The sequence below is a fragment of the Diospyros lotus genome, chromosome 4 (genome assembly GCF_014633365.1).
Source record: "Diospyros lotus cultivar Yz01 chromosome 4, ASM1463336v1, whole genome shotgun sequence".
NCBI classification, from domain to species: Eukaryota; Viridiplantae; Streptophyta; class Magnoliopsida; order Ericales; family Ebenaceae; genus Diospyros; species Diospyros lotus.
The window spans coordinates 2,048,504-2,070,396 of record NC_068341.1 but is presented as its reverse complement, the minus strand read 5'-3'; the positions used below and the strand labels follow the sequence as shown (position 1 = coordinate 2,070,396).

At 39.9% G+C, this 21,893-nt stretch overlaps 3 protein-coding genes across 5 annotated transcripts; 1 reads left to right on the top strand and 2 right to left on the bottom strand.

The window, feature by feature from the left end:
- Positions 1 to 32: 32 nt before the first annotated feature.
- On the top strand, positions 33 to 18,212 carry LOC127799011 (AUGMIN subunit 1-like). 2 transcript variants are annotated; one of them, XM_052332685.1, is made up of 7 exons: positions 33 to 274; positions 16,358 to 16,655; positions 16,741 to 16,873; positions 16,950 to 17,084; positions 17,176 to 17,299; positions 17,513 to 17,650; positions 17,742 to 18,212. In XM_052332685.1, the coding sequence occupies exons 2-7, from the start codon at positions 16,391 to 16,393 to the stop codon at positions 17,847 to 17,849; spliced, it is 903 nt and encodes a 300-aa protein (XP_052188645.1). In that variant the 5' UTR covers positions 33 to 274; positions 16,358 to 16,390; the 3' UTR covers positions 17,850 to 18,212. The 2 variants fall into 2 exon arrangements, with proteins under 2 accessions (XP_052188645.1, XP_052188646.1); XM_052332686.1 differs by lacking the exons at positions 33 to 274; positions 16,358 to 16,655; positions 16,741 to 16,873; positions 16,950 to 17,084 and having other exon boundaries at positions 17,183 to 17,299; positions 17,508 to 17,650.
- Positions 11,667 to 15,380, bottom strand: LOC127799013 (uncharacterized). 2 transcript variants are annotated; one of them, XR_008022514.1, is made up of 3 exons: positions 15,082 to 15,380; positions 12,532 to 12,644; positions 11,667 to 12,037 (listed from the first exon to the last, which is right to left on the bottom strand). XR_008022514.1 is itself a non-coding variant. In XM_052332689.1 (3 exons), exons 1-3 carry the CDS (start codon positions 15,278 to 15,280, stop codon positions 11,980 to 11,982), a joined length of 351 nt encoding a protein of 116 aa, XP_052188649.1. In that variant the 5' UTR covers positions 15,281 to 15,378; the 3' UTR covers positions 11,673 to 11,979. The 2 variants fall into 2 exon arrangements, 1 of the variants encoding a protein (XP_052188649.1); XM_052332689.1 differs by having other exon boundaries at positions 11,673 to 12,037; positions 15,101 to 15,378.
- A 696-nt stretch (positions 18,213 to 18,908) lies between the features above and the next one.
- Positions 18,909 to 21,282, bottom strand: LOC127799012 (50S ribosomal protein L28, chloroplastic). The gene is made up of 2 exons (XM_052332688.1): positions 20,954 to 21,282; positions 18,909 to 19,261 (listed from the first exon to the last, which is right to left on the bottom strand). The coding sequence occupies exons 1-2, from the start codon at positions 21,153 to 21,155 to the stop codon at positions 19,029 to 19,031; spliced, it is 435 nt and encodes a 144-aa protein (XP_052188648.1). The 5' UTR covers positions 21,156 to 21,282; the 3' UTR covers positions 18,909 to 19,028.
- Between the last annotated feature and the right edge of the window lie 611 nt (positions 21,283 to 21,893).

The window sequence follows — 21,893 nt, the reverse complement described above, 5'->3', positions numbered from 1 at the left end:
TTCGGAAGCATAAAATACACGCGCGCAGAGAGAGAGAGAGAGAGAGAGAGAGAGAGAAGGGCAAGAAATCGAGTAACGTGGAATTCAACCACGAATTTAAAAGAAGGCATCGACACGTCGTGCTCGATCTACGCCACGATGACGACAAAGACGAAGAGGAGAAGGTTGGGATCTACCATTCGCCCCATCGCCTTTTCTCACAGTTTCGCCCATTCGAACCCTGGCGTCGGATCTCTCGCTCGCCAACGATCTCGATTTGGTTTCAAATTCTGAGGTATTTCGTTTTCTCTGTAAAGTTGTGTCGTCGAATTTATGATAAGTTGTTGATGTTTTTGGTGGTTACCGAAAATTGCCGTATTTGATGCATCTAGTTATAATGTGAGGCGTGTGGCTGGCTACTTTATCATTCTGTTGGAGGCGAGGTTGGAGTGGATGTGCTTTGAATGGATAGGAACGACTCGGAAAAAGCGGATTCTTCTCGCCCTAGCTCTCACAGAATGGCCTCGATCAACATTAGGTATAGAAAATTACTGAAAACGGATATAACCTGATTAGGTTTTGGCGCAGGTTCCCCAAATCGAAAGGGTTTAGGATGAAATTAATCGAAATAGTCTGGGACTAAGAGAATCGGGTAAGGAAAGAACTGCAGAAAGAAATACAATCTTAGGCAGGGTCTGGGATGGCTTGCCTGACAGTGATCCTAAGGTTTAGGATTTCCTTTGAGAGAATTTGGAATCGATAGAATAGTTTAAGCAAAGATTATAGCAATAGATATAATTCAAAGTTGGTTTGAGACCAAATCTGAATCAGAAGTGCTTTGGATTGACTCAATCAATTATGGGGGGAATTGCGAAAAAACTTGAAGCGTGCATGGAATATGTTATGGTTTGTAGTTTACTCTGCCTAGTGTTTAAAAAAGTGTGCTTTAAGTGCAAAGCTCTGCACATTCAGGGCTTTTTGTGTGTGAATCTCAGTAACTTTAGTTGAGCGCCATGCGATTAAAGTGCGCTTAACTTGCGCTTTTACCCGAGCTTCAAAGCACTTAAAATTGCACTTTAGAAATACACTTTTTTTTTTTTGGTCAGACACTGCGAATAGTTGGGTTTGTTAAATTTTTGCATGGTGTGGCTGCTTGTATGGAATGTTTTCCCAAAAAAAGCTGTTATCAGATCTTACAAAGATCTAAATAAAATCATATCTACATTAAAGAAAAAACGAAGACTTAGTTGTATTTATTGAGCAATAAATATTGAAAGAACATGCAATTAGGTGTAAATTAGGGATTGCTATTTTTTTTCTGGTTGTTGTAAATTTGAGATTGTTGATTGATTGATTAAAGATTACTGTAAATTGGGGGTTGATTGATTGGGGATTATTATAAATTAGGGATGATTTTTTTCCCCTTGTGTTTTTTTGGCTATGATTGTATGAACTTGTAAACAGGTCTAAAATATAAATGAAAAATGGCATCTCATATTTTCTTAAATTTTCGGCCCTCATTCTTATTTAGTTTTTTAATGATTTTTTAAATTTAAATTATTGATTCTTCTAAAAGTTTACTCTCTTTATTTCATGCGGGCTTCCCTTCGGTTAAGAGTGTCCATTGCACTGCTTTTGAAAACACTGTCTGCCCCAAACTTGGCAGGAATATTAAATATATACCTATACCTATTGATGATGGGGAGTGGCCAGCCTGAATAACTGATTTGGTCTCTTTGGACCATTCTCAGATATCTCAGATAGGATTGTTGATCTAGTCACCAGAGTTGAGATCGCTAGGAAGATTAAATGTCTTTGGGGGCATTGACCAAGATCAAAACTAATATAAGTCCAAATCTGGAGTCTAGAGGTGCTTGTCATGAACTGGGAAAAATTCCCGAAGATCTGAAACACAGAAAAAGTCCATCCAAAAGACGAGTTCCAAACGATTACGATCAAGCAGATGTGCTGGATTCCCAGACCAAATAAATTGGGCAAGGGAGGCAGATTATATTTTGTCAAGCCCTTTGATTGTGGGCTGGGCAATTGTGGGAATTCGAATTGAATTCCGAGAAAGAAGAAAAGAATTTAGGAAGAATAAATAGAATGAGGAAAAGGAAGAACGAGAGAAAGTCAAGAGAGAGTATTGAAAGTAAAGAGCTTGTTATTATTCTCAATGATCCTTCCTCTTACTATTGTAGGTCTCTTATAGAGCCTCTAGCAACAACCATAACAACAATGTTGACAATATAACAACACACCGAACTAACATAACAACAACACAATATCGTTAGCTAGCTAACCCTCTAACCACTTAACCCCACCTAGTTAGCAAGTAACGGTTCATACAAGCGGTTATTGCTGATCATTTACTGACTTACCCCTAAGGTTGTGACAATCCCCTCCCCTTAGAGTTGGAAAATGGGTGGGCCGAGCCGGGCCTGACCCACCCATTTTGTGGGTTGGGCCGGGCAATGGGGGCCTGGCACGGCCCTATGGCCCTTAACAAACGGGCCAAGGTGGGCTAGGCCGGGCTGGGGGCTTGCAAGTAGGGCCATGCCATCTTTGCGGGCCAAATCTCCTCTTTTGATTTTTCCTTTGATTTGATGTAGCCATTCCTTCTTCCTGTTCAAATCTCCTCCTTATTTTTCCTATTTCGATTTCCAGCTCAAATTTTCTAATAATTGTAGGGCGTATTCACTTTAAGAGGGAAAATCACTGTGCTGTAGATGACCCTGTAGTTTCGCTAGATTCATCGTGCAAATCTATCTCTTGTTCGTCAAATTTAACATCCAACCAATCCTTAAAGCATACACACATTTTCAATGTTATATGTTGCAATCTTGATCTCTTTGGGTTGAGTGCCATATTTCTTGCAGAAAAAGCCAACTCCGATGACACTGTGGACACGAGAGGGGGGGGGGGGGGGGTTAGTAGATTTTGGGCCATGGTGGCCAACACTGGATACGTGTGTTGATTTTGACGCCACCATGACAAAATATCAAATGTATTAATTTGGTCATCAGAAAATGAAGATATCTTATTTAAATAGAATTCAAGTTCGTTAAACCCACTAGATGTTTGTGGATTGCCTTTTGTTTTTTTTGATTTGAAGTATGCGGACCACCCCATTTTAAGAATCTCTTAGACTTCCCTTGTGAATAAGAATTTTCACTACTTGGTTTATTACCAAAACAGAACTCATAGAAATTATTCATTTCAAAAATTAAATTTCAAACTTTTGTTTTTATTTCTTGTGTCAACCCCCATAATCGCTTCGTAAAACTCCAAAAAATATTCAACACCTTTCCACTTTTGTGTGGGATCTAATACAATTGCCATAAGATATAATAGTGGTATATTAGTCCAATATTTTCTAATTTTTTTTTCCATGAGGGTTAGAAATTGTCCATATATATTTGAATTCCTATGTTCTGCAAAACAACTAATAATAGGAAATATTTCTCGAATAAAAATGTGTGGTAGGATATTTACAACCAGAAAATATTTGTACTCTCGGGAACGAGATTCACTACTTCGAATTAAAGCCAAAACACCCCTTATTTTAGTTAATGCCTCATTATATACTTGTAGACCATCCTGTACACATAAGTTTAGAATATGACATGTACATCTATTGTGAAACAATTGTCCATCTAAAATTAATGGAATGCGCGTTTTAGTTGTTCAATGGCAGAACCATTGTTACTCGCATTATCAAATGAGATTGTCATTATTTTATCACTAATATTGTAATTATAATTGGTCTCTCGAATTTTACTTGCAATTAAATTACCCCTATGTTGTTCTACTAATTCTATGAATTTGATTATTTTTTTTGTTGAAATTTTCATTCTTCATCAATCCAATATATGGTGACGCACATATAGTGGTTATTTGTCATAACATCATACCAAATATTTGACGTTAATGACACATTTCCATTAAATGTATTTCTTAATTGTTCTAAATATTCTAGATATAACTTCATCGCTTCATTTTTTATAGTCTTTCGTGAAAAACCCCTAACTGCAGGTTGTAATGCATTTTTACAATACCATTTAAACATTGCATTCTCTGCAAACAAAAAAGAAGATTCGGTTTTAATTATTAGTTTTGCTAAGCTAGATTTATCAAGTTCTCTATTATATCGAAAAATCAAACCCTTACCTTGTTGCAATTGTGTAAGCGTTGTGTCTAGGCCGCCATTATCATGTTTCAAGGCATGTATCATCAAGTGTTTAGTCCTACCTCCTAATTGGTATGAGTAGTATTTTTTACAAAATTTACATAGAGCTCTTTGACCCTTCCCGACTAAATTAATGATCTCGAACACCTGCCATATATTATTAGTTCTTTGTCGCTTGGAGTTGCGTTGTGAGTTGGATGATTCCTTATTTGGTTGTTTTGAGGAGGTCTAACTCTCATTTGGTGAGGGTTGCTCAGTTGGTAGAGGTGGGGGGTTAACAAACATTTGTAGAAGATGGGTGTGACCAACTTCTTGTGATTCGAGAAGTTGTGTTTCTGATTCAGTAAATGATGGGTGTGACCATGCCCATTGATTGCCACTCCAATTGTTAAAAAAATCATAAGGGAGTGGTCCCATTGGGGATGGAATAGAAGATCGTTGGGGGTTTGTAGAAGATGTACTGGCTCGAGGGTGCTCCATGGAAGAAGCATTACAAGGATCATTTCTACGAGTAGTGAGGGAGCGACGGGAAGACATGATTGTAAATGTAGAGTAATGAAAACAATCAAATATATTGAGACATTAGAAAGTATAGTAATTAACAAGATAGTAACAGAGTAGGACAACTTATAAAATAGTGTATCAGCAAGAGAATAAGGTAGTGAAAGCAATTTTTGTGACTGAACAACTTTAACAATCGCTTATAATAGTGAAAGCAATTTGAATTTGAAATTATTCCTTGCAATTTGAAATTCAATTTGGTTTGATAATTATATTGAATTGCCATGTTCCCTGGGCCATGCCATTTTGGTGGGCCGAGCTACGGGCCACAAAGGACTAGCTCAGCCCGACCTGCATTCTTGGGGCTTGGCTGGCCCGTCCCGTTTGCTACAGCATTGGGCTGGGGTGGGGTGGGAGGCGGGCCCATGGGCTGCCCGACCCATTTGCACACTCTACCTCTCCTTCAAACAATTCTTGTCCCCAAGAATTTAGAACAACAATGCCTTCTTCGTCACCTAATTCTCGACTGTTATTCTTCTTCATTTTCATCCTTTATTCCTTCCATGTTAAGCAATTGTTTTTGACATCGATGGCTAGGGCTGAATTTGTCTCCACACTTATAACATAATCCTAACTTCTGTCACCACTCCATAGTAATTGATTTGGTTGTATCAAGGTTAGGAAAAATCTTAGGATTCACGTTCACTTGATCCACTTCCATTGGTTGAAAGAACAAAGGCTGAATATCCACCGCCATTGTGTACTTATTGCAGATCGCTTCCAATGTGAGCTCTTATAGCTTTGCCTTCTCTGTTGCCTGCCTTACGAATGTAGGCATCATCATCTTCACCATTGGTTGCAATTCTTCCCTCAGCCCCTGATGAAATTAGACACCAAATATTATTATTTCAATCCTAGTTGCACAGTACACAATATATCTCAATTCTTCAAACTTTGCTTGATACTCCACCATTGACCTTTCTTGCTTTAATTTACTAAATTCCTCGATCACATCGGCCATGCTTCTTTCACCAAATCGCTTACACAACTCTTTAGCGAATTCTACCCAACTCCCTTGATTTCCCTCATCTTGGATCTAGTCTTGACACCAAGAATCGGTTGTATCATTCAAATAAGTCGCAACCAAGTTTATCCTTTGCTCTTTCGATACCCTATAGAATTGAAAGAATCTTTCACATCTCCTTACCCACCATCTTGGTTTCATCCCATCAAACATTGGAATCTCCAATCTTGGCATGGGTGGATGGTTATGAGCCAAAGGCGGGAAATTCCTAACCTGCATCTCCTGCTCTCCGGTAGGCTGGTCCTCTACCTCAAGAACCCCCTGAGTTCTTGGACAACTGCCCTGATGTGGCAGAAGTGGATCATAGGTCTGCCGTGGCAAAAAATCTAGAGACAACCGTAATTGAGGCAAGGAGGACAACATGATGGGCATGCTGTTGAGCCTCTGCCCATACTACTCCATGGTTTCCTTACACTGCTCCAAAGCCTCCCGATTTTTCTCCGATTCCCTCCGTACCGATTCCCTCAAAATCGCCATCTCCTCCCTGCTTTGAACCATCGCCTCTTGAGTTTGTGACATCCCAAACTCCAACGCTTCCATCCTAACCTCCAATTACTTCATCTTGGTGCTCTTCGCCCATTTTCCTTAATCGCAATTCACCACTTTGGTCACTGCCCTTGCTTGCGTTTGTCAGTTTTGCCTCGTCCAGTGTTGTTAAAGGCGCTCCTAGGCGCAAGGCCCCTCAAGGCGCAGCCATCTCGCCTTGCCATGCCCAGGCGAGGCGAGATCCAGCCAGGCGCGCCTAGGCCCTTCAGGCACACCTCCCTCAGGCGCACATCCATCAGGCACAACTGATTTTTCAGCATGTTTTATTTTTTAAACATTCTTCTTCTTCCGCTGTTGCTAAACTTCGTCTTCTTCTTTTTCTTCTTCTTCTTCTTACTACGCTGCTGCTACTAAACTTCTTCTTCTTCTGCTGCTGCTAAACTTCTTCTTCTTCCGTTGCTGTTAAACTTCTTCTTCTTCTTACTACGCTGCTGCTACTACTAGCTTGCTTCTTTTTCTTCTTCTTCTTCTTTTCCTCTGCTTCTTCTTCTTCTTTCTTATGCTGCTGCTACTTCTTCTCTTCTTCTTCTTCTTCTCTTCCTCTTGTTGTTGTTGTTGTAGTTCTTCTTCTTCAGTTCTTTTTTTTTTTTTTTTAATTTTTATTTGTTGATGCCTACTGCTGCTTCTTCTTGAAGTATGTTTATGTTGTGATTTATTTAATATATGTTGAATTCTTGAATTTTTTGATAACATAAATGTTGATATGTGATTAGGATCTATTTTATGACTTATTATTCAATTAAGAAGTATATTTTTCTTTCTTCTTAGTCAACATGCGCTTTACACCTGCCAGGCGCACGCCTCGCCTTGCGCCTCAGGCTCCAAGACCCTTTGCGCCTTAGTGCGCCTTGGGCCTTTAATAACACTGGCCTCGTCTTGGGTTGCGTTGTGTTCGTCAGTTTTGCCTCATCTTGGGTCGAGTTGCTTCATCTAGTTTTGCCTTGTCTTGGGTCGCTCTCTTGCTGGCGTCCGTTAATGTTGCTCTTGTTTGCGTACGTCAACACTTTGCCTTTGCCTTCGATCATGCCTTGAAGCCGTGAACCCCAACTTTGAATTTTTCGAAATCACCGAAATTTGCTGCTTCTTGAATTGCCTCTTGCAACTCGTTCAATTTTGCACCCAATCGTCGATTGCGTCTTCATCTGCTATGGATCGGTAATCCACAATTCAAAGCTAATCGCTGTGGATCACTACAGTACGTTGGGTTCCTCGCTCCCAGCTTCAATCAAGATTGCCGCTTGAACTTGCTCCTATCTTGCGTTTAATTCCGAACCAAGATTCTCGAAATTCAATTGAGTTCATCGGAGTCGCAACTGGAATTAGTCAGAACCATGGCCAAGAATCGTTGGCTCTAATACCACTTGTTAAGCCCTCTGGTTGTGGGCTGGGCAAGTGAGGGAATTCGAATTGAATTCCGAGAAAAAAGAAATGAATTTAGGAAGAACAAATAGAATGAGGAAAATGAAGAACAAGAGAAAGTCAAGAGAGAGTATTAAAAGTAAAGAACTTATTATTTTCGATGATCCTTCCTTTTAGCTGTAGGTCTCTTATAGAGCCTCTAACAACAACTATAACAGCAACTCTTAACAATATAACAAAACACCTAACTAACATAACAGTAAAATAGTACCGTTAGTTAACCCTCTAACCACTTAATGATTAGTGGTTAAATATGTCAAATATTATCATATTTTCATCTATTTTCTATCTAATAAATAAGATAATTTGACATATTTATTTATTTTGCAAGGACTTATCAAAATTGTGCATAAGGCATGCAAATAGCGAAAGTGACCAAATCATATCTGGGTTTCACTATCTTAAGTTCTCAACCTTTGGAGAACACCCAAGCTCTGAAATTGGGTTTCACTATCTTAAGTTCTCAACCTTTGGGATTCTTTGCCATTAAAGCTCTGAATGATGTTATTTGTGTTGATTCAAATTCATTTTGCTACCATTGCCTTACATATTACAATTATGATGATTGAATCTTGTATTGTAGTGTTTTCTAGTTGAAGGTTTTACCTTTCATTGCCTTTTCATTTGTTAGACCATCAGGGGTAGAATTTACTTTAAACTTGCAACTGACATAAACATAATCATCACCTCTGATTACCTACCTTGAATCATGTCCATGCTGCCGTTGTTATCTGCACAGCAATAACTTCTTTATCCATCTAATCTCATTTGCACATTGTCCACTTGTAAGTGTTATCCAAAATTTTGCTGTAACATGAATCATTCATTGTACTAGATATTGGGTTAAATGACTTGATTGGAACTTGGCTTACATGTAATGGCTTCATCGAGAACATCATCGAGAACATGGAAACTGCAAGTAGTAGCAATAAGTGACTGGCATTTTTGGCTGGTGAATGGATCAAATTATTGGTACCCTACTTCCAGAGAAGAGATACCACAGGAAAGAGGTAGAATTCAAAAAAAAAAAAAAAAAAGATTTTTTTTTTTTTGCTTACGCATCAGAAAAGACCAGTGCATGAGAGGCTCTTTTGGTAAGCATATGTAATAATTTCATCGTACATAAGCTAGTAGGGATATTAGATTTAGAAGGCCAAAACGTGTTTAGGGACAAATACTCTTCCCATAATGCCCTCGCCCCCACCCACTTCCTTCAGTTTATTTAATTTAATTTATTTATTTTGGAGTGGGGATACTGTTTTATTCTGGAATCAAATTTAAAGGAACAAAAATACAAGAACAAATGAACAAATAAATTTGGATTGGCTACAAAAAGGACTGTCGCTATGTGTTGGCTTCATTTGTGGGTGCCAGCCTGAGGGAAGGGCCTAAGCCGGCGATTCAAATTTTTAGTACCTTGTTTCCATGGAATATTAGGATAATCATCTAAAAAATTCTGAGAAACTTGGTTCTTGTAGATTATAGCCCCACCAATGTTCTCTAGATTATACTCTTGAGCACAAAAAGATGCATGGAAGATTACTTTTTCATAAGTAGTGCTTATGCCTTTCCTTTTCAAGCTTCTCTCCGGAAAACCAAAAAAAGAGGGGAGAAACTGTAATCTGTTTTAATAAAATTAAACGTGCACCCTTTGTTGGAAATCTTGTGTTGGCTTCCTCGCCAATGAAACTGACATGCAGGAGCCACTTATGCGATCCAAGGGGCTCAACAGGTATGAACCCCAGCTAGTAAACGGGGGTACTTGTGCGCTCTCTCAGATTTGAGGTCCATGGGTAAACGTTGCCGTCTGGAGACAGATTCCATGTACTGAACACAGCTATTACGACGTCGGAGTGTGTGGGACGTGTTATTCAGTCAGAATTTAATTTGTTCAATTATTTGATATATTTTTAGAATGGTTGGGAAGTACTGGAAGTGTTGTTGTTGCTTATATATATATATTTACAAAGTAGTGACACTTCATTCGGGAGCCCACAGCTTTACTGAGATTTTACACGTACCGAGCCATGTGTATCTTCGGCTGGCATCATATTATAATGGGGCCAATCGGTAACTTGCGGACTTGCTAAAGCAGGCCCGCGCTGCTAGAATGTCGGCCCAATAGTCGTCTGATATCCTCGTCGATCCATCAGCTATGGATCCAGCTGTCAAACTAGGCCCAGGTTTCCAGAACAGCTGTAGATGTATAATAGAATGGGCCGATCTCGGGCCGGCCGCCGTTGTCGTGACGCGTCACCCGACCAACCGCCAATGCGAGGGCAGTCTAGAAGAGTGGGCCAGGCGGGAGCGGTCCCACTGGCCGACCAGCCGCCATTGCACTGCCGCGTCACCCCGCAGGACGCCTTTATCAGAAAATGGGCCGTATTCTGGCCCAATACCCAGGCCGTAGTTGAGTTGTAGGCCCATATTGGTGGCCGACCCAACATGCCCAGCCGCCATTGTTGCGCCAGGTCACCCGACCAGCCTGCAGACGCCATTGTCTGCCAAACGGGCCGATTCGGGGCAGAACTGGGCCGTAGGGAAGTTATCCTAGGATGGCCGCCAACTCAACAGGCCTAGCCTCCATTGTCTCCCAAATGGGCCGATTCTGGGCCCAACTAACTGGGCTGTAGGGGATTTGTCGGGCCATATTGGCGGCCAGGTTGACGGGGCCAGCCGCCATTGTAGTTGCACGTCAACTGATGGGCGGCCGACTCACCAGACCAGCCGCCATTGGGGTGCCAGGTCACCCTATCAGCCCACGGGCCGCCCCTGTCACCCAAGTGGGCCGATACCAGGCCCAATTTTTTGTCATGGGGAGATGTCGGCCCACATTGGCGACAGGCTTAACAGGCCCAGCCGCAATTGTACCGCCATTTCAGCCGTTTGGCGGCCAACTTAACAGGCCCTGCAGCCATTGAAGTGCCACGTCACCCGACCAGCTGACAGGCTGGCATTCCAAGTGGGCTGGTCCAGGGCCCAATTAACTGGGCCGTAGGAATGTTGTCGGCCCCCATGGCCGGCTGACTAAACAGTCCCAGCCGCCGTTGGGTGCCACGTTACCCGACCAGCTGAAAAGCCTCCATTGTCAGCCCAACTGGGTATCAGGGCCCAATTAACTGGCCCATGGGGAGTTGTCGGCCCACATTGGCGGCAGGTTCACTGGTCCAGCCGCTATTGTAGTGCCACGTCACCCGATTGGCGGCCGTCTCAATAGGCCCACCAGCCAATGTGGTGCCATGTCACCCGATCACCGGGCAGGCTGCCTGTCTTCCTAATGGGCCAACTCTGGGACCGAGTAATTGAGCCCAACGGAAGTTGCCGGCGCACTCCACAGGTCGAGCGCCGCTGCAGTGCCACGTCACCCGACCATCCGCCATTTCAGCAGAATGGGGCGGACAGAAGTTGTCGGCCCACTCAACAGGCCCAGCCGCCAATGTCATCCCACGTCATATCGTACCGGGCCGCCCGCCATTGTCAGCAGAATGGGGCGATTTTCGGCGCAATTGACTGGGCTGAAGGGAAGTGGGCGGCCGATGTTGGTGGCGCACTAAACAGGCCCCGCAGCCGATGTTGTGCCGCATCATCGTGCAGGCCGCCGTTGTATTTCCACGTCACTAGACCAGCCGCCAGTGTCAGCATAATGGGCCGGATATTATTTTGGTGGCCCACTTCATTGCCAGGGCCCAGGCGACGTCAGTTGGCTGCCTTTATGCGCCTCACCTCATCTGACCAGATGCCACTGTGTTGCCACGTCATTCAACCAGCCGACAATGTCTGCCCGTGTCACAGGTACTTGAGGCCCACCCGTCGACTATTTACGGCCCAATTAACTGGGATGAATAAAGATCCCAAGCCCATTAAAACGGGGCCAGTCATGATACCATCTCTCTACTGGCCCACAGTTCGTGTAAACTCGTGCTGTCCCTTGAAAGACGGCCCTCCTGGAGGCCATTAATGATTTATTAGTTTTTTTTTTTTAATCAAGTCTTCATTATTTTTAACCATGATAACCCGATGGTTAACCCAATCGGCTGATTTGGACGGCACCAATATCACGATACAAATAAAAAGGGACAAAAAGCATTCATATCACGATACAAAGGAAATGGGACCAAAAGCATTACAGTTGTCCGTACAATCGATTCAATAAATAAAACCGAGAGCCAAGTGCAACTGCGAGCGGCCACATGTAGAGTCGAATTTCTGCCTTATCCTTGTCTGGTTGTCTTTCGCCAGGCCTTGCGGTATTTCTTTTAAACTAAGAACCTTGGCATAAAACACTGCATATTGGTTCTTGATTTCGACCATTGCTTTCCCTGCAAATGAATCATCAATCTTGTTCGCATCCTTTTTATTGGATATCCAATTGCGGGTTTGGAGGATTGGAAAGTCATTCGATGATAAGCGTGGTTTTTGAGGTAGGGTTCAAAAAAGAGGGAAGTGGAGAATTGGAGATGATTTATTATTATTATTATTATCATTATTATTATTATTATAAATATGGCCTAAGCAAGTTAAGGTCTCTGTTATTACTGGGCAGAACCCCGAGTTGCCCAATCTGAGGCCTACCCAATTTGTCAGACAAACAAGGAGTAGTCAAGAAGGTTAAGTCCAGAATAGTTGTGTATGGAATAAACTCTCACGAGTTGACCCCAGGAGCAAGTCGTCTTCCCTTGGTCCCTCTTGAAAAAATGAGTTCATGAGACTACTTCAATGAGCAAGTTTAGATATTTTTAAAGTTGCTCAACCTACATCTCACCTTTCTTACTGACAATCAAGTGGTATCAAACGATTATTAACAAACAATTACCTATATGAAGTTCTTCCCCTGCTTATTTTGGAAATGGATTTGTTTGTCTTAGCAGCAAAACCCTTCTCCAGATTTACACCTACTTCCCGATCATACGTTTGAGGCATCCTACACTGCATTTCAAAAAGAAATGTAAATATGTATCCCATAACAAATTTCAAAATGAAGGCCAAAAATCAGAAGAACCATCATATACAAATGGAACAAAAGACCTTGCACAAGCCACGGTCAGTTAATCCTCCAAAGCATTGAACAAAGCTGATTCCTTTAACTAATTGAAAAAAACAAATAATTAATACTTCAATTTTCTCCTTAATACTAAAAGTGAGTGCACTACCAAAGATGCTTGAGAATAATTATTCAGAAAAAATAAAATAAAAAGAAAGAGAAGTTATCCGTCTACTTGAACCTTGGAGTTAGGCTACAACTTGATAATTTTACTTCCTTACCATCAAAGGCTCCCTATGCAGTGTTGTGTCTTGTCTGATGGACACCAAGAGGTTGAGCAGAGTGTAGTCAAAGGTGAGAGGGGCGCCCGCCTAGGCACTCGGGTGACGCAAGGTGCCATGGGCCTTGCATATTGCTAGGCGAGGCTTCTTCACTCAAGCGCCGCCTACAGCACCTCAGCAGAGGGATTGAGGCCCTCAGGCACTCGCCTAGGCTAACAAAGGAAAAAATGGGAAAAAAAATGAAAACAAAAGATTGTTGTCTCTGAAAATCAGAGAAGGCATGTGAATGTCCCAGAGAATCTTACAGTAAGAGGAAAATTAAGAAATCAAGTAGAGAAAAGCAAACTCAACCTAATCTATCTGCTGCTACATTTTGTCTTTGCTTGGAAAATATTGATTGTTCATCTGAGGCATATAACATAAAATATCATAGCGCCTTAAGGGCGCCTTTCACTCTTGACTACTTTGGTTGAATAATCAATTACCATTAGGGTCCACAGGTTGTGGTCTCACGTTGTTTAGTCTATGGCATTGCAACCTAATGCTCATTGCTCAGAATAGAAACGGTAGGATTGGAACAAAAATCAACCCAACATGGAACACCTTATAGGCATTTTTACTTTTTCCCAAAATTTAAGAGGTATTATTTTTTTTTTTGGAAAAAAAAAAATAGAAACAATGAACAGTTTTTCATTCCAAAATCTTGAAACCAAGAATGAAAAATTGAAAATGACAATGAAATCAAACAGGCCCATAAATTTTCGTGTAAGAGAAGAAACCCTATCCAAGAATTTCGTTCAGCAGCAAAAAAGATTAGAGGGAAACTAAAGAAAGTACCGAACATGATTATATGAGAGGATTGGGTCATTAAAGAACTCAAGTGGATAGCTCCGCTCAAGCAGACGCCTTATTTGAGACATTCTAGCTCATTCTCACAATCACAGCCAGCCAATATCAACAAACAACACTGCAGCACCAACAATTCGAGACATTCCAACTCATTTTTGCTAAAGATCCAGTTTGCAATAAGTCAGCCTGAAATCAGAAAATTAGTTTTTAAGGTGTTGAATTGTGATTGTAAAAAAAGGTAAGAAATCGGGGATCGTGTAGGAATTCTTCAAGGATAGGTTGAATGAGAATAAGAGCAGGGGAGGAGAAAGAGAATATAAATGTAGTAGGAGAACAAGGATTGGCTTCGGAACCTATGAAGATACAACAGAAGGGGAAGAGAATGAGTTTGGCACAAAGCCAGAAGATATATACAACAACTCAATCAACACTAATCTGAGGAACTATAGCGTACATATTAGCTGCCACTGGCTACCACCTTCAGTTAACCATAGCTACAATACAAATCTGAATGTATTTCAAATTAAACATGTTTGCTTAAACATTATGACACATAAATGTATATGTATTACCAAATCATTGCTTTAAGTCTAAAAGAAAATTATGAATTAGTTTTAAATGAGCATCCAAAGCCATCAGAAGCTCATTTCAGGAAGTGCAATGAAAAGTATCAAATAGACATCAGAGAAAAACCAAACTACATATCTAACTACAGAGCCATCTCAGACTAAAAGCACTTCAAACTTCTACAGCCTTGATTAACCAAATATAGAATGTTTCACTAATCGAGCCAAATCAACTAAAGCTTTGTTCAAGCTTTGGTTAATAATTTAAAAAGGTTCAAAATTCTGATTTTAAACGCAGTTCAGTCTAATCAATTACTGGAAAAGATCGAATATATTGTTAATCTATATAACCCTAAGCATATCCGAATTCAAGGTATAGTGTTCATTCTTGATTTCTGCGGATGACAACCGAGCTTAGTGTCATTATCATGTAGAATGGTTCCTCTGTCACAACAAACAAATTAGGGTATATTCTAAAAGGCTATAACCAGTACGCTTACGTTTTTAACCTTTCTTTAAGCGATTCTATGCACAGACATTTTAAGCAGAATTACGAGTCAAAGTCCAACGCTCACAATCAAAGTCTCGTCTCCAGCACGAATATTCCTAGGTCGCCGGACCAACAAACAATTGCACATTATATATATACAATATATATACAGAGAGAGAGAGAGAGAGGTAATTACGTTTCCCTCCATAGATCACCTTGTCTGAACAGGTTTTTCTCTGTTGAACAAGCGGTAGATCTTGGACTTCCACGACGACGACTTCATCCCTCGGAGTTGGAGGACAACGAATCGTCACCGTAAGGCTTCTCCGTGATCTCAATCGGGACTCGCCTTTCAGATCGGGACTCTTCTGCTCCGCCTTTCTGCAAACTCCCATACCCAAACCCTAGAGCTAGAGAGAGTGGGAAACGGAGGAGGAGATTTTTAAAACTGAAGGGGAGGGGGTGTTACGATAGCCAAACCAGTCGGTTAGAGAATGTTTAAAACAGTTGAAACGTACCGCCTTTTCTCGAGGATTACGTGAGTGGTTCCGGTTTCGCACCTGAGGCTCGGGTGGCCAAACCAGTTGGTTAGGCATGAATAGATAAAAAATGTCTATATGAAAATCACAAATAATAACTATAAACACACGTTTTAAGTGATTTAATTAAATTGCATGTAAATTGCAATTAGGGGTGCGTATTCTGTGAATGGCTAATTCAATCGAATTGACTTGAATTGATTAAATAAATTTTTAAATTAAAAAAAATTGAAAAATTAAATTGACAGAAAAAATTAAAAAAAAACCATTAAAATCAAAATATCAAAGTACAAAAATCATGTCGTTTTTAATGTTAGAGTCGATTCGATTATTTTAATTATTTTAATATAAATATTAAATAAAAATAATTAAAATAATTAAAATTAAAAATTAAACCGAACCAACTTACAATTTAAATTGAACTGAATTAACAATTTGAATCAATTCGATTCAATTATTTCAAATTAACCAAAATGTTAGTCAACTCTAATTGCAATTACTCAACTTCAAATGATCTTTGGCTTGATTATAATATTTATTTTTCTGATTTTGCTTTTCTTTTGGGTAATTTTTCAAATTCGATCCGAATTGCTCGCCGATTTGCCATCCCCCCCCCCCCCCTCCCCCCCTCTATTTCTGAGATCCAAAAAAACAGAAAGACGATGCACCAATGAGAAGAAGAGATTGGACACGAGTATTGAATTGCCCTTCCATTTTCTTTCTAACATCCAATTACAATTCTCTCAATTTTGTTTTGGCAATTCAATTCATCAACGGTCTGTATGCACAAATCATGAACAAGATCACTACCTTCTTGTTTTACAATGCTGCAATGAATTCCTATTCATCGTCTGGAATTTGTTTATTCGAGAAAAGAAAATTCTTCGCATAAATGTCGATTAGTATGTAATTCTCTCGGAATGCTTCTCTTAGGCGTAAGGAAGTTTGAAGGAGAACAGTAGCATAATGAGCGACGTAGTTGCTGCAGAAAACGATGGTGATTCACTGGTTGAAGGCGGAAGCAGTCTCAACTTTCATCAGACTGCAGAAGTAATAGCTTGGCTTTCATCTCAGTTCGATGCCGCCGGTAAAGTCGTTCCGGATTTCAAATACACTCCTCAGAGCGTATCGTTTCTACACAATCTCGCGAGCCGTTCCCAAGCGAAAACTCAAGCTTCTTTGATAATTGAGAGCGATCTCCTCCAGAAAGCAGCAGAATATCGTTTGCAAGGTGATTGTTGTTTTTGGTGATATACTTATTTCCACGATTTCATTCTAATTAAGCAACTTCTTTTTTCCTATTCTCACGGCTGCAGCCGCAAGGATCAGCGAAGTGTTGAAGGCGGCGGGATTGGCACGAGAGAGCTTGCCGGAAAATGTGGTTTCATCAGCGGAAGCTCTTGCAAATGTGGCAAATTTGTTAGGTACAAGAGATACTGAACTAGGCGGGTGAGTGTTTTGGTGGATGTTCTTCTCTTTAAGTCTTTGCTTTTGATGCTGAGGTCTTACTTTGGAGACAATTCAGTTTGCTTGTAGCAATAGGTGAGATGTTTCTAAGGAAGGCTGAAGTTGCAGAGACGAGGAATAAAACACAGATGGAGTCAGAAAATCTACTTGATCACACTCGGAAGGCCATAGCAAGGCTGACTAATCTCAAAAGGTAATTTCAGCATCGAAGATTCTTATATGAAAAGGAAAAATAGAATACATTTACAGGGGGATTATCCTTCTCTTTTCTGTTTCTTGGATAGAACCCTTCAACAACTGCAGGATGATGCATCTTCCTGTGAGGCTCAGACGGAAAAATGGAAAAAGAACTTGGCAATTATGGCTGCCAAAGAACAGCAATACATGCAACAACATGCTAACTTCAGGGTATCTTTTTTTTTTTTTCTTTTGCTCTATTTAAACCCACATCTACTACCATTCAGGTATATACCAAGTAAATTTACCGGACTCACCCCTAAGGAGGTTTCAACCTTGGTAGCAAAGAAAACCATTATAGCTTCTTATTGCCAAACTTACTCGTGGAGTTTATCAATTTGTTTAATATGTTTGTCATTTTGGTAATATTGAATTTTAGTGCAGAAGGTACTCAATCATATTGGCTACAGTCCAGAATTAAGCCATAGGGGTTTGTTTGAGATGGCTGAGCATATGAAGGAGTTGGAGAAAAGAAAAATGCCCATAATTGATACACTCAGAAGTTATCATGACTTGCCTCCTGTAATGCTCTCTTTCAACTTGGATAGTTGTTCACATTTTTCCTGCATTGTATTCTGAAATACATATGTGCATCCATGTGTATTTGGTGCAGGATAAGGAGTTGGCTACTTTAGCCATTCAAAACAAACAAATGGAGGTTGAAGCTGCTGAGAAGTACCTTGAAGACGTATTGCAGTCAGCTCTTGGCACGAGAGAGTAACGTTCCAGCCTCTGCTTTATCGATGTCTTCATTGTCTTAGCCACATTGGAAATGTAAGGATGTGCCTTTCAAGCTGTGACAAGTTTTGCCAAGCAAATGCGATAAAGTTGGTTTCCTCTTTTTCTCTTCAAAGAAACCTGTCTTTTCTCCTATCTCCAGATTCTCCTCTCCGAAAGTAAAATTATTGGAGGAGGGAAGCTAAGCTGAGTTCGGAAAAAGGGAAAACACAGAGAATAAAACAGACTCTTACCCATAACTATTAACGCACTAAGATCTTTGTGCTAATGTACAAATTCTTAATCATGGTGGATATCATTTCCACATCTCCAATACTTCTTCATTTGCTTCATTAAATTACTCTATATTTTGAACCTTAGTGAGTTACTTGCACAATTTGCTAGATGAATCATTTCATTAACAAGTCATGGAACAGAAATACAGTGTTTCAGCACCAGCATAATTGTTAATCCAATTAGGGTATAAATTGCTATGTTCAAAATTTTACCAGTGTCTTAACCATACAAGAGATCAAGACTCTGAAGATGGTAGACAGTGTTGATCTGATTAAAATAATGAAAATTTAAAGAAAGATAGTCGAATACACTGTAGGCCATGTGCATTATCCCCGTGCTTCCAACACCCTCCGAGAACACATGATGAATATGTGATTACTTGGATGGAGTGTTTATAGACTAGAAGAAAATGAAAGAAAGTTGCTTCCAAACTAGAAGAAAAACAAAGGTAAAATGACTATTAAAGGATGTGGGTTAATTGCTTTTTCGCACAATCCATTAACAACCTTCACACCAACATGATTATTAAGACCTTTGGACAAGGCACCTTCAGATTTGCCACTTAATATTCACCGTTGAGCAAATAAATATTCAATATTCTTCTTGTGCAGAAGCTATCAAAAACACTAAACTAATTAGATGGACAGTGGAAGAAATTATTCTTGCTCTAATGCTGTGGGGATAGGGGATATCTTAGTTGCAAAAGTTAGCAGTAAGAAATTAGTTCACCTCAAGTAGAGGCACAAAAGATGTCAGAAAAGAGACATCAATAAAAATGGAGATTTATATCTGACCCAATAAATTCAGCATTGTAAAATTGCCACGGAAATAACATAGAAAGGATGATGCTTTTTTCTAACAATTAGGCAAAACTGCCAAACTTTCACTATTCCTTGCGAAGATCAATCCCAGCCTTCTTAGCAACAGCATCTAGTCCATTCTTCTCTATGGTCTTTATTGCCTTGGTTGACAACCGCAATTTCACATATCGTTTCCCTGCCTCCCACCAAATTTTTTTGTATTGGAGGTTAACAAACTGCAACTTTTTTGTCTTGTGGTTTGAGTGAGAAACCTTATTTGCCCTATTGGTTTTCTTCCCAGTGAATGGACAGATTCTACCTGGAAACAAATTTCATGATTTTTTTGTTCATATAGTATAGGAAGAGTGGTAATGACTAATGCTAAAGACAAATATGTTACGCTACAGATGCATATAGAAAGCTTTTAAAATAAATGTTATAACTATTATGAAAAAGACTTTATCCATTGTTCTCAATTATTTTCCATTTCTAATTTTAGTTTATCAAAGACTACAACAAAAACAAAGAGAATAATGTTTCGAGGAGATAATGGGTGAGGTTTACCCATTTAAGCAAAACAAATGTATCAAGACATGATAGTGGAACTGATTTTTGAACTCATTTCCACCAAATGATGGTAGAATTGAAGATATTCAACTAAGGTAATTGGTGAAGTTCACCAATTTAAAAAAATAAATAAAATGTATCAAAACATGACAGTGGAACTGATTTCCAACAAATGACAGTAGAACAGGTGATACAAATTGAATGGAAAACTTTGCAGAAGAATAAGGAAAATGTATTTGAATTTTGGGCAAATTACATACTGACCTCCCCATTACTCAACCATTAATGAAACAAACACAAAAAAATTACATCATAAATATGATCAAATCACTTATATATCCTCTTTCTCTCTCTCCCTCTCTCTATATCTCCTCCCTCACCTCAACATCATGAGTACCCTATCACCCCTACAAAACCTGGTTCTCCATGTTCTCATCGCTGTTGCGAACCACCAAGATAGAGTGACCAAGCCACCACCATCCCCATCCAAATCCACTTTTATCACCCATATCATTGCCTAGGGGGGCACAAGAAGCTACTTTGGCCACCCTTCCCACTATCATGTCTAAGAACTACCCCATGGTAAAAGCCATTCCAACATACAGCGAACTAGCCCCACACCACCATCAAAGAACATCCCTTCCTTTTTAAGACAAGAATTACCCAACTTACAAGTGGCACAGAAAGATTGGGAGGTGGATTGCTTTGATTGGGTACACTGCATTGAGCAAGATCACAGGGGAATGTGGTGGTTCAAATAGGACTAGGGTGGTGCTGTGGACTAAAGTGTTTATCTTGGTTGGCTTAGGGGAAGGAGGGAAAAAAAAAAGGAGTCGAAGGAGGACAGAGAACAATGTGTTGGATGGTTTGGCAGAGGAAAGGGGAAGGATTAACCTCTCTTCTACTTTGTTCTTGTCTTTCCCCTCACCTCCCAGTTTGTGGGCAAATTAACCATTGTGTTCTTGAGCCTCAATTGTTAAACTATGCAGCCTCATTTTATCTTCCATTCCTCAAGAAAAACTAAACCGCCATGTCTGACAAGGAACACGTTGAATCAAACTAACAAAAATGTTTTCAAGTTCTATTCGCTGCATCATCCAATAAACTTATTATAAATCACAAGACAACCACAAAAGAGTAAAAACAAAAGAAACTCAAAAGGAAATCTTTAAATGTATGAACTCAATATTCAACAACATACTTTGTTACGGGAAAGCTAGTGTATAAACAACTATAATATGAAAGTATGGTCTATTTTCTGGTTTATAAAGCTCCACATTTGGATAAGATAAAAGCTCAAACATTACACTGGCGCCCCCATCAAGAAGAATGTATTAATTCATTACCTACACAAATTACTTTCAAACACGCAATTCAATCGATTCACATAACGAATTTTACGAACAGTGCAAAATGTATTGAGAGAGACAGAAAGAGAGATTACGGGCCACAGGTTGAAGAGAAGGATGGAAAGGGGCGGCGATTGGTTTGGGCAACACATTCTTGTAGAACGAAATCTTGACGCCACTCAATTGCGAAGTAACGAACCCTAGCTCCCCTTTCGTCGAGAGCTGTGCTCTGGAGAAGCAAAGCTTGGAAGACTGGCTGATCAGCAGTGCCGACGCTGAAGCTGTAGCGATGGCCATAGCTTTTTCTTGCTCTCTCTGGATTCTGTATCTGCTTTTTCACAATGTTTCCCAAGGGAATGCGCGGACTGTTAGCGGTGGAGACAACTGGGGCAAACGGATAAGGTTACTCGTATTCCCATTTTCGCCATTTCCCGGAAAAATAACCTGCGCCGCTGGTGCGATAGGAATTAACCGGTGCACCCTCGGATGGGACATCTGGGGCAAGTGAACCCGAGACCGACTTATTTTATCCGCAAATTTTATGCATTTAATTTAATTTTAATTATGAGTCTTGCGACTGATTTTTTTTTTTGCCTATTTTTATCAAATGATAAAATCTACATATTACATTTAATAAAAAAATTTAAACTCGGGAAGAATTTTCACTTGCCGCAAATACAAAACATTTCTACATTATCAACTCTTACTATTTCATAACAACATAAATGAGTTACCTCACAATAATTATTATATAATTAAAACTCAAGCCTAAAAACTACGTCAAAAAAAAATATTTTTACATTATTAACTCTTACTATTTTTATCGAGCTTTTAAGGCTCGATCTTAGAATGCTAAGCCTAAGCTCAACTCGATTCAATTGCAATCTTAAATCCTAAATGCTAAAAATATTAGGTTCAAATGCTACCATGTATTAATGATAAAGTCAACATTTATCTAACTCAAAGCATCGCAAATGAATGAGTTGAAAGTATGAGAGTAAAACCAAATCCTCAATGCGAATGAAGGGAGCAAGA

Bases quoted from the DNA above. Each gene is read 5' to 3' on its own strand.
- LOC127799012 (XM_052332688.1), bottom strand. From the start codon at position 21,155: ATGGCCATCGCTACAGCTTCAGCGTCGGCACTGCTGATCAGCCAGTCT. The intron at 19,262-20,953 runs GTAATCTCTCTT...ATTTGTTTCCAG, and splicing joins TTCTCTTCAACCTGTGGCCC to GTAGAATCTGTCCATTCACT.
- LOC127799011 (XM_052332685.1), top strand. From the start codon at position 16,391: ATGAGCGACGTAGTTGCTGCAGAAAACGATGGTGATTCACTGGTTGAA. The intron at 16,874-16,949 runs GTGAGTGTTTTG...GAGACAATTCAG, and splicing joins AGAGATACTGAACTAGGCGG to TTTGCTTGTAGCAATAGGTG. The intron at 17,085-17,175 runs GTAATTTCAGCA...TTTCTTGGATAG, and splicing joins AGGCTGACTAATCTCAAAAG to AACCCTTCAACAACTGCAGG.
- LOC127799013 (XM_052332689.1), bottom strand. From the start codon at position 15,280: ATGGGAGTTTGCAGAAAGGCGGAGCAGAAGAGTCCCGATCTGAAAGGC. The intron at 12,645-15,100 runs GTGATCTATGGA...TTTGAAATGCAG, and splicing joins GAAAAACCTGTTCAGACAAG to TGTAGGATGCCTCAAACGTA. The intron at 12,038-12,531 runs GTAATTGTTTGT...ATTCATTTGCAG, and splicing joins AGGGGAAGAACTTCATATAG to GGAAAGCAATGGTCGAAATC.